General features: G+C 34.5%; 1 protein-coding gene across 1 annotated transcript in view; it reads left to right on the top strand.

Moving 5' to 3' along the window:
* Positions 1-13,529, top strand: part of sh3gl1a (SH3-domain GRB2-like 1a) — a 28,229-nt gene extending 14,700 nt beyond the window's left edge. Inside the window, exons 7-10 of the mRNA XM_073849219.1 lie at positions 113-216; positions 1,009-1,142; positions 6,905-6,949; positions 9,350-13,529. Of these exons, the coding sequence (XP_073705320.1) occupies positions 113-216; positions 1,009-1,142; positions 6,905-6,949; positions 9,350-9,543 (477 nt within the window). The 3' untranslated portion in view covers positions 9,544-13,529. The remainder of the gene's footprint in view (positions 1-112; positions 217-1,008; positions 1,143-6,904; positions 6,950-9,349) is intronic.
* The last annotated feature ends 523 nt before the right edge of the window (positions 13,530-14,052 follow it).

The raw sequence follows: 14,052 nt of genomic DNA, 5'->3' as shown, positions 1-14,052 counted from the left end.
GTAGCAGAAATAGACATGCAAAATCAAACACAGTGAAGCATTAAAGAAGAAGCTTACAGATAACAGCTCTTTATTCTAAGGCAGTGCCTGTGTGTTGTATGTGTGTTTGTAGGTGGAGCAGGTGAGTCAACTCGCAGCTTTGGTTGAATCTCAGCTGCAGTTTCACAGACAGTCTATGGAGGTCCTGGAGGAGCTGGCACAGAGTATGAGGGAAAGGTTAGAGATGAACCTCCATTGTATCTTTATCAGTCTTCATCAAATACATATTTGTCATGTCCAAACCCATCTGACGTTCTTCCCTGGAATAGTAGAAATGTTGATAGGTATTTTTTTTTTCTACAATGAACGGGAACTAAAGGTTTCAAGCTACAAATGGAATGCAAAAGCATCATAGCTTTAATATTATTTTAAAAAGTCCATATGGCATCTGCACTATACTTAAAGTGTATATGTGACCCTGGACCACAAAACCAGTCATAAGGTAAAATTTTACAAAACTGAGATATATACATCATATGAAAGCTCAATAAATAAGCTTTCTATTGATATATGGTTTGTTAGGATAGGACAATATTTGGCCGAGATACATCTATTTGAAAATCTGGAATCTGAGGGTGCAAAAAAATCAAAATACTGAGAAAATCACCTTTAAAGTTGTCCAAATTAAGTTCTTAACAATGCATATTACTAATCAAAAATTACATTTTGATAGGTTTACAGTAGGAATTTTACAAAAAATCTTCATGGATCATGATCTTTACTTAATATCCTAATGATTTTTGACATAAAAGAAAAATCAATAATTTTGACCCATGCAATGTATTTTTGGCTATTGCTACAAATATACCCCAGCGACTTAAGACTGGTTTTGTGGTCCAGGGTCACATATAATAAATTAATTTTTTGGTGAAATATTTTCAGCCTCTTTCTCCTGATAGATGGTTTACAGTGTCTAGCCTGTTTGCGTTTGCATGCATTTGTGTTCATGTTTGCTTATGTGCTCTGCAGAGTAAACAAGGCCCAATCTCAGCCACGGCAGAAACGGATGCCTGTGTCCAAACCCAGTTTTGATTCCTTAGATGCGGAAGACTCCAATGGAGGCTGGAATCCGCCAGCTGCGCCACCCTCATACTCATCCGCAGGTGAGCTCACTTCGTTCATTTACACATGGCTTCAACCAAAAAAAATGTTTGCAAAAAGGTTACTAACTCTCAAGCCATCCAAAATGTAGATGAGTTTGTTCTTATCATAACAGAATTAGAGAAATTGGGCATCACATCACTTGCTCACCAATGGATCCTCTGCAGGGAATGGGTGCCATCAGAATTCAAAGATCTGATAAAAACATCACAAAAATCCACAAGTAATCCACACCACCCCAGTCCATCAGTTAACATCTTGTGAAGTGAAAAGCTGGGTGTTTGTAAGAAACGAATCCATCATTAAACGTTTTGACCTTAAAATTGTTGCTTCCAGCTGAAATCCATAACCCAAAATAATGCTTCCTCCAGTAAAAAAAAAAGTTGTCTCGTCTGAAACGGGTGAGAAATATGCATTATTTTGATCTCAGTTTATAATAGAAAACAATCAAAAACTGTTCTAAACAAATATATCGGTCAATTTTGATGCGAGAGGACAACAGGGGATGGACTTTTTCACCAGAGGAAGCACTATTATGAATTATGGAGTGAAAGTATAGTCTTAAAAGGTCTTAATGATTGATGTAAACACAGCGTTTTGCTTCACAAGATGTTAATTGATGGATTAGAGTGGTGTGGATTATTGTGATGTTTTTATCAGCTGTTTGGACTCCCATTCTGACGGCACCCATTCACTGCAAAGGATCCATTGGTGAGCAAGTGACCGTAATGCTGCAATTCTCCAAATCTGTTCTGCAAAACTCATCTGCATCTTTATTTTTGGGTGAACTATTCCTTTAATAATAATAAAAAAAATGAGTCAACAACTGAGATAATGTGTTTAAACACATGTAGACCTTACCTTAAATTAAACAACATTTTTGAGGTGGCCTAGATGTAATTTTAATTAGATTTTATTACGGAGTCACAGTCTGAATGGTAATGGTAGATATGAAACACCAAAAGCCATTACGTGTTTTAGATGTCTTTTAGATCTTCCTTCATGCAGTGTAGTTAGTCTTCCTGAATGATGCTTTGGCTTAGACATTACAGCTTTTTCTTCTGAAAATAATTTTAATCGAGAACAAGTTTAATGGAAATCAGTCTAATAGGTCATAGTCATTGATTTGTTATGAGAACCTTAGCAGATTTCCGCATGCTGCACTAGACAGACTGAGAGTTTATTCTCATAGTCTCTATTTTCCACAGAGATGAGACAAGACAACGCAATTGATTAGCTGACACATGTTCCGAATGGAACACTGCATGCTGTACAGAGTGTATACTGTATAATACTTGGTATTTTAAAACGTTGGCTTTCCAAAACCTTCGCCAGTCTGGCTGCCCAGACAGTGAATGACTTACTAAACAGTGTTTTGATTTAGTTTATAATGGAAACAGACTGTCTGAGGTTTCGAGCTGCCTTCCAAGGCACAATAAAGTCAAATCTAATGATCTAGAAGAAATTGAATTGAGCTTTAGACATAGCAAAGCCAATATTTACTGACTACAATGCTTATTTCTCGTAAAGTTTATTCATATGCTGAAAAAAAATTATTAACTACTTTAAATTGAGCATTTTTCAGTTTTCAGGTCCAGACATTACTCAGTACGCAATACAAACCATTTAACATTTCTTCTTCTAATTAAAAAGTTATGAAGTTTGGCACACACATAGAGGACAGTCTCAACATTAACCACAGGGAATTTGGTGCCTCAAACTCAAACTCTCTAGCACCACCAATAGGTAGAATTTGCTTCTTTCTGCTAATATCGAATGGATACTTTCAATTTCTACAGTCTTTGAATTTTGTGAGATTTTTAGACTGTTTGTCAAATTTTCAGCAATATTGGCTCAGATCATCTTTAGACAGTGCTGGCAAAAAGTTATCAAAAGATTTCCAATAGACTTAAAGGTTGTATCAGCGATTTCTAGCCTGAAACATAAAGTGTCAATTTCAGCTGACCTTTCATCACGATCCGCTCGCTGCCTGCCCCATAAATTGTCTGTGAAAAAAACGCTTCTCTCTGGTCAGCCTAGGGTCCGAGATATGCCAAAAAAACAATCGGCACTACCAACCTTTCCACAGATAAACAAACAGTGTTCCAACCAATCAGCGTCAGGGGCTTGGTGTTGTGGACTTTCGCTCCGCCTCCCTTACATCCCTGCACCAGTAGGAAAGTCCACAACACCAAACCCCTGACGCTGATTGGTTGGAACACTGTTTGTTTATCTGTGGAAAGGTTGGTAGTGCCGATTGTTTTTTTGGTATATCTCGGACCCTAGGCTGACCAGAGAGACGCGGTTTTTTCACAGACAATTTATGGGGCAGGCAGCGAGCGGATCGTGAAGAAAGGTCAGCTGAAATTGACACTTTATGTTTTAGGCTAGAAATCGCTGATACAACCTTTAACCGTTCTTGAAAGGCATGTTAATGAATTTGACGAAAATTCACACTAAAATGCATGTGAGGCTGTGTCTTTGCAACACTTTAGTGGATTCTGGCCAAACTTGGTACAAGTTATATCAAGCATGAGTAGTTTCGGCACAGTGCCACCTACTGGTCAAAATATGTAAAAAAAAAATTACATTGTTTATAATTTCTAAAAGTTTGACTAAAAATCCTAAGATTGATCTTGTTAGGTTCAGAACGGCATACCGAATCAAACAATACCCAATTGTGACCCTGGACCACAAAACCAGTCTTAAGTCGCTGGGGTATGTTTGTAGCAATAGCCAAAAATACATTGCATGGGTCAAAATTACAGATTTTTTTTTATGCCAAAAATCATTAGGGAATTAAGTAAAGATCATGTTCCATGAAGATTTTTGTAAAATTCCTACTGTAAATATATCAAAATGTAATTTTTGATTAGTAATATGCATTGTTAAGAACCTGATTTGGACAACTTTAAAGGCGATTTTCTCAGTATTTTGATTTTTTTTGCACCCTCAGATTCCTCATTTTCAAATAGATGTATCTCGGCCAAATATTGTCCTATCCTAACAAACCATACATCAATAGAAAGCTTATTTATTGAGCTTTCATGTGATGCATACATCTCAGTTTTGTAAAATTAAACCTTATGACTGGTTTTGTGGTCCAGGGTCACAATTTTCCTGTGTCAGCCATTTATATTGGACCATCTTAAATAATGTAGTAAAATACTGAATTTTACAAACGTTTAAGCGTATTGTTACGAATCTTATAGATACGTTTGCAGCAAAGTTATTAGATTTGGCACACAGATAGAGGACAGGCTTTATTATTATCCTCAGCAAATTTGGAGTCTGTAACTTAAACTCATTAGCTCCACTAACAGGCCTAATTTGCGCTCATGTTTCTATTAATAACTTTTGAATCATAAATCTAAATTTCTAAAGGTCAAGATTTAGAATTTTGCAAAAATACATACTTTTTCGAACTTGTCCTAGACAGTTTGTCTGATTTTCACCAAAATTGGCTCATATCATTTTCAGACAATGCTAGAAAAAATGTATCAAAAGATTTCAGATGGATTCTTGTAAAGCATGTTAACAAATTTGACAATTCATGCAAAAATTGACATATCTCTATCTTTGCAATGCTTTAGTGAATTCTGATCAAACTTGGTTCATGTTGTACAGTACCACACCACGTACTGGTCAAAAGATATAGAAAATGTATATTTTTCTTTGTAATTTCTGAACAGTTTTACCAGAAATCAGAAGATTAATATCATTAGACTCGAAGTGGAATATATTGTTATGAATCTTATAGAACCTCTTTTGGGAAAATTATGAAATTCGGCACATCAATAGAGGACAGTCTCAGCATTAAGCACAGGAAATTTGAAGAGTCAAACTCAAACTCTATAGTGCCACCAACAGGTCAAAATTGCAATCATGATTTTGCTAATAAGTTTTGAAACATAAGTAAATTGGCTCATATCATCTTTAGACAATGTTGGTAAAAAGCTGTCAAAAGATTTCTGATAGACCAAACTATTCACATAAAACATGTTAATGAATTTGATGAAATTTGCACAAAAATGGACATATCTATATCTAACTGCTAGCTATATATCATTAGCCTAGAATCTAGACGCGCCCCTAGCGGCAGCAAATTACATTTGCTTCCAAGGTCAGTCTAGTTACTCTCAATTCACTTAAATTTCCGAAAAATTCAAGATGTACCGGGCCAATCACGAGTCGGTGGGCGGGCTTAACATGATGACGACTGACCTGCGACCATAAGTTCAGTCAGACATGAATTCCTGGTTCCGTGAATTAAGCGTGGAAAACTGAACAGTATTTATATAATTTTTTACTTTTGATACACAGCCACGTCCATGTGTCCTGAGCAGGAGCTCGTTAACGTTACATCTGAACGCGCTGTGGTGTAGAATACGCAAACACCGGAAGCGATCTGTGGCGTGTATACGACACTCATTGTTTACACAGCACAAGAGATTGTGGATATAGCGGCTATTCAAAATGGTAATTACTTGCGCTTGTCCTGGTTGTTCAAACCCATTTAAGGCTGAAAAAGATTACGTTTGCTTGCGCAAACTCATCCTGGACTTTTTTTTTACATATTTCCCCTTTCGGTGTTTGCGTATACTACATCAAAGCGCGTTCACATGTGACGAGTCGAATCATAGATATGCTAAACTCGTGCTCATGACAGATGGACGTGGGTGTGTATCAAAGGTAAAAAGAAAATTATATAAATACTGTTCATTTTCTTGCAAAAACCGATCGTTTCGTGTCTTAGGACATCAATGTATCGTCACGAGCCGCAGGGTGTAATTTGGATTTGTCTGTGCATGTTTTTGTTTACTTTTAAAGGTTTAGTGCCCATCTATGTCTATTATTTGGCTGACAGACTGCACAGTGCACTGATTTTTGTTAAAAATCTTCGTCGCTCTGACTACGTCACCTGACCAACTACGTCTCTGATTGGTTGTAGCGCTATCCTATTGCGTGGAGAGGAGTTTGAAAGACAACCGTTTATCCCACCCCTCCGGTTGAGCCCTGTCTATGGAGAGTGCCCAGACCCTACATTTATGTGGGTCTGGCTTGCCAGGCTAATATATCATAGCTATATCTAACATTTTAGTGGATTCTAACTGAATTTGGTATGTGTTATACCAAGCATGACCTGAAGTCACATGAGTTGTTTCGGGCACAGCGCTACCTACTGGTCAAAAGAAATAAAAATTTACATTTTTGTTTATAATTTCTGAACAGTTTGACCAAAAATCATAAGATTTTCAGCTATTTTGAGTTGTAAAATACTGCATTTTACAAACACTTTAGCATATAATTAATTTTTCAGTCTTTTAGAACAATTTGGAAAGCTATGAAATTTGGCACACAGATAGAGGACAATCGCATCATTATCTACAGCAAATTTGGAGTCTGTAACTCAAACCCTCTAGCGCCACCAACCATTTTAGTACGTCAATGTGTTTATTTCAGTTAGTTGCCAGGGTAACGTTTCTAATTTGCTCCAGTTAACAATAACAACACTGGAGCATTGCAGTGTTTGATATAGTATCTGTTGCAGTGTGCTCTATTGCATACAGCACATTTTGGAAAGTGTTTAAAGAAATTTCACAGTATACATCCTGCTGAAGCAGTCAACATAGCATGTGTGAAGATGAACTTGTCATGCATGTTGTGTGTTTGATGTCTGTGTCAGTTAGTTTCCACTGTAAAAGAGTGTGTGTGTGTGGAGTCACGCAAAGACTGACTATTGTTTCTCATTCTTTTACGTCAGCGGCCCCCTCCTTCAACAGGGCATCATCTCGCCAAAAACGCAATTGTGAGTCACACACAAACACACACTCAGCATGGTGAAGGGCTTTTATTCTCTCTTTTTTCCAGCTTCAAAGCTTACTGAAATTGCTAAATGCACTCACACATATTACAACCCCATGATGAACACAGACAGATCACTCATGTGTGTGAGATGACACATTAATTTGCCCCTCATAAGATTAATCAAACACATGCTCAATCTGCCACATGTTGAATTATCCACCGGGGAGCTTGTTTAGCTCGTTTAGCTAAAAAATGACCTATTTATTAAACCTTGCGTGAACTGTTTAAGAACTGGAAGATCTCTCACATACACAAACAAGCTGTTTTTAAACCGCAGTCTAGATGGGGTGTTTTCTAAGAAATCATCCTAACCTAAATGGAACTTTACAAGTGACTAATTTGGAAGGCCCTACATAGGCAGCATATGTTATGATTTGTATGATTCCAGTTGATTGACTTTAGCATTAATGTGGTTTGATTTGAAGTGTTTAATGAGTGTTTTCTAGCATGCGGTGGGGTTCGATTGCTTAAAAGCTAATATTGATCCTTTTGGGACCTGCATGTTTTGAGGTGGAAGAACAGTCTGTTTATTCGTTCTTGATTAAACCAAGGTACTCTTTTGCATGAAGACTGCAGTGCATGTGCATAAAGGGGTTTTGGTGTATGTTCATTTTCATTAAAGATACAATTTAATTTCATTAGCACTTTCCACAAGTAGGGTACAAATGGCTGTCTGTCTCTCTCTCTCTTTTCTTTTTTAATAAAGACATTAATTCTAGGTTATTTGGAGAGAAAACCATTATATGTGTTGGATAAGCTATTGTCTAACATAAAATTAGCTCTGTGTGAAAAGAAACTAGTTTTAAAATTGTATTAGTTTTAGAATTTCACTAATATAATATTTTAATGTTTTATTTTTATGAATTATTATTATTTTATTTATATCTATTATTATTTAACCCCTTTTCTTCTAGAAATTCATTATCATGGCAATTAACTTAATTAAAATTAAATAACAATTAAAATTTTAAAATGATGACTGCTAAAATTATCTAAATTACTCAATTTTTGAAATTGTATATTTTTTTTATACATTTTAAATTTTGGTAACTCATATTTTTACTACTTTTCAGTAGTATTTAACCTAATTTAATAGTATTTAACCATTATGTCTTATATACTCATTGTAGATTATTTTTATTGTAGTATAAATAATTATAAAAAAATAATATTGTTTAAAATAAATATTGATAATTTTACTAATTTAATAAAAAATATTTTTATTTTAATTATTTTTATGTATTATTATTATTATATATTATTTAACCTTTTTTTCTTCTAGAAGTTCATTATCATGGCAATTAACATAATTCAAATTTAAATTAAATAATTCAATTAATAACAGTTCCATTTTTAAAATGTTGACTGCTAAAAATATTAAAATTACACAAGTGTTTTAAAAATCTATTTTATGTATTTAAATTTTGTTAATTAATGTTTGTATTATTTCATTAGTATTTAACCTAATTTATTAACCTAGAATTTATTATATCAAGTTATTAAGATTGCTTAATGTTTATTGCTAGAATTAAAAATGAAAAAAGAAAAAACTCAGTTTTAAAAAGTAAAATAGTTGCAAAACTTTAAGATATATAAAGCTTCATTTATGTTGTTAAAAATAAAAATAGTGTACTTAAGTTTTAATCCATTTCACTTGTACCACTTGTACAATATTTGGTCAAAGTAGCTGTTAAATAAAAGCCCTTTTCATTTTTGATGGTTCTATGTGTACTTAAAATAATCTGTCCTCTAATAGTTTTCTTTCTCTGTTTACCTTTCCTTTATGAAATATAATATTAGTTTTACTAATTTAATACAGATATTTTAATTATTATTTTTATTTTATGAGTTATTTATTATTATTATTATTATTATTATTATTATTTAAACTTTTTTAAATCTAGAAATTCATTATGCAATTAACTTGTGATGTATTTTTTATTGTATTTAAATTTTGTTAATTAATATTTTTATTTCATTGGTATTTAACCTGATTTATGAACCAAGGATTACTTTATTATATGAATTCAGTTGTTAAGATTACTTAATGTTTATTGCTAGAATTAAAAATGACAAAACTCAGTTTTGAAAATGTAGTCATGTAACATGGTTGCAAAACTTGATTCTTTTTCATCCTTTTTAAGCCGTTTTGTACCATATTTGTTCAAAGTAGCTGTTAAATAAAAGCCCTGAAAGCCTTGACTTTCAATGTTCCTTGTGTACTTAAAATAATCTGTCTTCTAATAGTTTTTTTCTCTCTCTCTGTTTACCCTTTCTTTCCCTCTCTGTGCATCTTCACCTTTTATCCTCTCTCTTCTCTTGCATTCTTCGGTCTCCATAGCGACAGATCAGCCATGCTGCAAGGCTTTGTATGACTTTGAACCAGAGAACGAGGGAGAGCTTGGCTTCAACGAGGGAGACGTCATCACGCTGACCAATCAGATAGACGAGAACTGGTTCGAGGGAACCCTGCGCGGCCAGAGCGGATTGTTCCCCTGTAACTACGTAGAGGTGATGGTGCCGCTGCGGCACTGATCCCCACACACGCAAAACAGGAAGAGGAAGTGCAATGTCAGGTACAGACAGGGAAAAGGGGAAAATCTGTGACTTCACTATGAGCACTTTGACCTCCTAAAAAGAGATTTTGGATCATGTACAGTATGAGTCTGGGTTATTATTATTTTTTACTTAAGGTTCAGGTCCAGCGTTTTAGTTCATCTTAGGAAACACTAGCATTCCCTAAAGTACAATAAACGTCATTGAGAAGTATGTCAAATATAAATCTGTTTTGGGAGTGTTCATTCTGGAGTCAAATGGATTTTATTTTCATATTAGTTTCCTGTTACAAAGAAGTGTCTTCTGTTGGTAATCACTGACCTCTAGTGGCCATATATAACAGTTCACAATACTGCCTAGGATATGTCAATCACAGCTCAGCTCTTTCTTAAATGGTGCAAAGCTTAATATGTTTGCATATAACTTATTTTACTTTATAATGATCCTGATGGATTAACTAACCCTTTCGCATTGCCTTTAGTTGTATTGGGTTTGTTTTATTTCCCTTAAAGTTCACTGTTCTCCTAGAAATGAAAGGTCTGTCATCATTTACTCACACTTATGTTGTTACAAATCTCTATGAATTTATTACAGGTTTTAAACACAAAAGAAGATATTTTAAAGAATATTGGTAACCAGTTGACGGTAGCTATTGACTTTCATACTATGGAAAACATACTGCTGAAGACAATGGCTTTGTCAACTGTTTGGTTACCAACATTCAAAATATCTTCTTGACTGTAGCCATTGACTTCCACAGTATTGGAAAAATACAATGGAAGTCAATGGCTACCATCAACTGTTTGATTACCAACATTCTTCCAAATATCTTCTTGACGGTAGCCATTGACTTCCACAGTATGGAAAAAAATACTATGGAAGTCTTTTTGGTTACCAACATTCTTTAAAATATCTTCTTGATGGTAACCATTGACTTCCATAGTATGGAAAAATACTGCTGAAGTCAATGGCTACCATCAACTGTTTGGTTACCAACGTTCAAAATATCTTCTTGACTGTAGCCACTGACTTCCACAGTATTGAAAAATACAATGGAAGTCAATGGCTACCATCAACTGTTTGATTACCAACATTCTTCCAAATATCTTCTTGACGGTAGCCATTGACTTCCACAGTATGGAAAAAAATACTATGGAAGTCTTTTTGGTTACCAACATTCTTTAAAATATCTTCTTGATGGTAACCATTGACTTCCATAGTATGGAAAAATACTGCTGAAGTCAATGGCTACCATCAACTGTTTGGTTACCAACGTTCAAAATATCTTCTTGACTGTAGCCACTGACTTCCACAGTATTGAAAAATACAATGGAAGTCAATGGCTACCATCAACTGTTTGATTACCAACATTCTTCCAAATATCTTCTTGACGGTAGCCATTGACTTCCACAGTATGGAAAAATACTATGGAATTCAATGGCTACCGTCAACTGTTTGGTTACCAACATTCTTCAAAATATCTTCTTGAAGGTAGCCATTGACTTCCACTGTATGGAAAAAAAAAATATTGAACTCAATGGCTACCATCAACTGTTTGGCTACCAGAAGTCTTCAAAATATCTTCTTGTATGGAAAAAAAACTACGGAGGTCAATGGCTATCATCAACTGTTTGGTTACCAACGTTCTTCAAAATATCTTCTTGATGGTAACCATTGACTTCCATAGTATGGAAAAATACTGCTGAAGTCAATGGCTACCATCAACTGTTTGGTTTTACCAACATTCTTCAAAATATCTTCTTGACGGCAGCCATTGACTTCCATAGCATGGGAAAAATACTACAGAGGTCAATGGCTACCGTCAACTGTTTGTTTTTACCAACATTCTTTAAAATATCTTCTAGATGGTAGCCATTGACGTCTATGGTATAGAAAAAGTACTAAGGAAGTTCAAGGTTACTGTCAACTGTTGGTTAGGCAACATTCTTCAAAACATCCTCTTGATGGTAGCTATTGACTTCCATAGTTTGGAAAAAAAATACTACAGAAGTCAATGGCTACCATCAACAGTTTGGTTACCAACATTCTTCAAAATATATTGATGGTAACCATTGACTTCCACAGTATGAAAAAAAAAAAAATACTATGGAAGTCTTTTTGGTTACCAACATTCTTTAAAATATCTTCTTGATGGTAGCCATTGACTTCCATAGTATAGAAAAAATACCACAGAAGTCAATGGCTACCGTCAACTGTTTGGTTACTAACATTCTTCAAAATATCATCTTTTGTGTTCTGCAGAAGACAGAAACTCATACAGGTTTGGGACAAGTGGAGGGTGAGTAAATGATGAAATTTTAGGTGAACTGTCCCTTTTAATGCACTTTAGCTGTGCATTATTAATTAGTTCAGAGTTGACTAACAACAAAACAGAAGGGGAGGTCAACAGAAAAACATGGATAGTTTACTCAAAAAATAAAAATTAAGTATAATTTTCTGTAATAATTCTGTAATTAAGTTGAATATGTAAATGAGGTAAATCCAGATGTTTCGTGAACCAGAAGTACCAGTTTGTTTTTATGTCATTTTTACTCTTCTTTTTCTGCATGATACCATCCCTCGCTCTCTTTTCTGGAAAAAGGGAACCTTTCTGAATCCACTTCTGACTGTACTTGTTTTTCGAGAACTCTCATCAGTCTCAACCTACAGATGTTACAGCTTCACATGGATGTTCAGTTCTTGAAAAGGGAAACAATGTGTGTGAACAACTTTTGTGATGTTTGTCTTGTGGATTATTATGGCTTTAATCTGTTTCACTTCCTCAAAGAGAGGATCAGAAGTTCCTCTAACCACTGGCCCTGGTTCAGTTTCTATTTCTCAGGGATAGGTACGCCTGCTGTACAAATGATCTAATAATAATATTCAACATGTTCAGAACAAAAGACATTCTTGTCTAAAGTGCTGACAATTGAAATTCATCGCCTTGCCTAAACCGTACCAAACAAATGTTTACATGGTTCCTATACCTTTGTATTTGTGAATTTTGCTAGTCTTTTACTGCAATAACGATATTATTCAACCGTTTGTAGATTACTTAGTATAGCTATAGATACTATCAAAAATATCAAGTTGTAGATAAAGACAAAAGTAAACAGCAGCTCTCCAATATGCATTTACATACCTCCATTTTTTTAAGGACAGTCAGAATGATAGTCTTGTTTAGTAGTTTTAGATTGTATTTTGAAATGCATTGCCAAAAATAGAGATTGGACTGGTTTAGATCATATTTCTTTCTCAGCTGGAATCTTGATGAGGGAATCATGAAAACTGCGATCAGACTGCAAGAGTCTGTAGTAAAAGTAAAAAATCAGAGCTGTCGAAAAGCATATTGTTCAATGTTGTGCATCATAATTTGCACTACTAGGTCAACATTTGTAAGGACGTATCACAGCTTGTTCAGAAAGAAAGCTTCTGCATTACCTTTTCCGATGTGCCTTTTTTCTCTTTTACTCATCTGATTGCATTTGCATTAGTCAGCAGATCTGATTTCATGTTAATTCAGTTGTTTAATCCTGAATTGGAACCTAGTGTGACCAGCTTTTGTGACGCAAAAACGTCATTGTGATTCAGTTGAGGGATGCTGGCTCAAGATTTCAGGTTGAGATCTTACACTGTTTTCTCTAAGCTGCTTCTTACTATAGTACCCTACTCTCAACGTCCTACATGCCTTTGATGTTGCTTACATTACACTAAAAATATTTTTTTATTATGGGTAGAATGTATTATATGTAACAAACCTTGTTTGTGCCTCTTATAGTCCCTGGTATTGTTAGACCTCAAATCGAAATGTATGACAATCGTGTTTTAGAAAGAGTTTCAGAAAGAATTCTTCTATGAATCAGTATTTTCCTGCCTAATCTATTTGTGATTTATGTTTTGTTATAAAATTGTGCAGGGTTGAGAGAACATTGTATATTTTCATTTTAAATAAAGGTGGAAATCTATAGCGTGTGTTTACCTTCTTTTTTTATGTTTGAGCAGGTTTCGTGTGGATGTGAAAGGAAAAGCATGGACTGGAGTGGAGTGATTACAGAATGCTTTTAGCAGTGAGGTGCTATTTTATTTATTTATTTATTTATTTTTTGCTCCACTCCAGTCATTTATCTCAGGTTTTGTGTCACTGGATGGCATTTTAAGCTTCACTGGCAGTGAAGAAATACACAAACTAAGAGTATGTTTACAAATGATTTTTTTCTCAAAATATATTTTGACTTTATTCTCGAAACATTTGACTTTATTCTCGTAATTTCGACTTTATTCTTGATACAATTTGACTTTATTCTCGAAATATTTAGATTTTATTCTTATAATTTTGACTTGATTCTGGAAATATTTCTCAATGTTCTCAAAATGTTTTGACTATTCTCAAGAAATTTGACTTTATTCTCGTAATTTCAACTTTATTCTTGATACGATTTGACTTTATTCTCGAAACATTTAGATTTTATTCTCATAATTTTGACTTGA

This window comes from Garra rufa, chromosome 10 (assembly GCF_049309525.1).
Source record: "Garra rufa chromosome 10, GarRuf1.0, whole genome shotgun sequence".
Lineage (NCBI taxonomy): Eukaryota > Metazoa > Chordata > Actinopteri > Cypriniformes > Cyprinidae > Garra > Garra rufa.
Note: the sequence above shows the minus strand (reverse complement) of the source record. Positions and strands in the feature narration are given on the sequence as shown.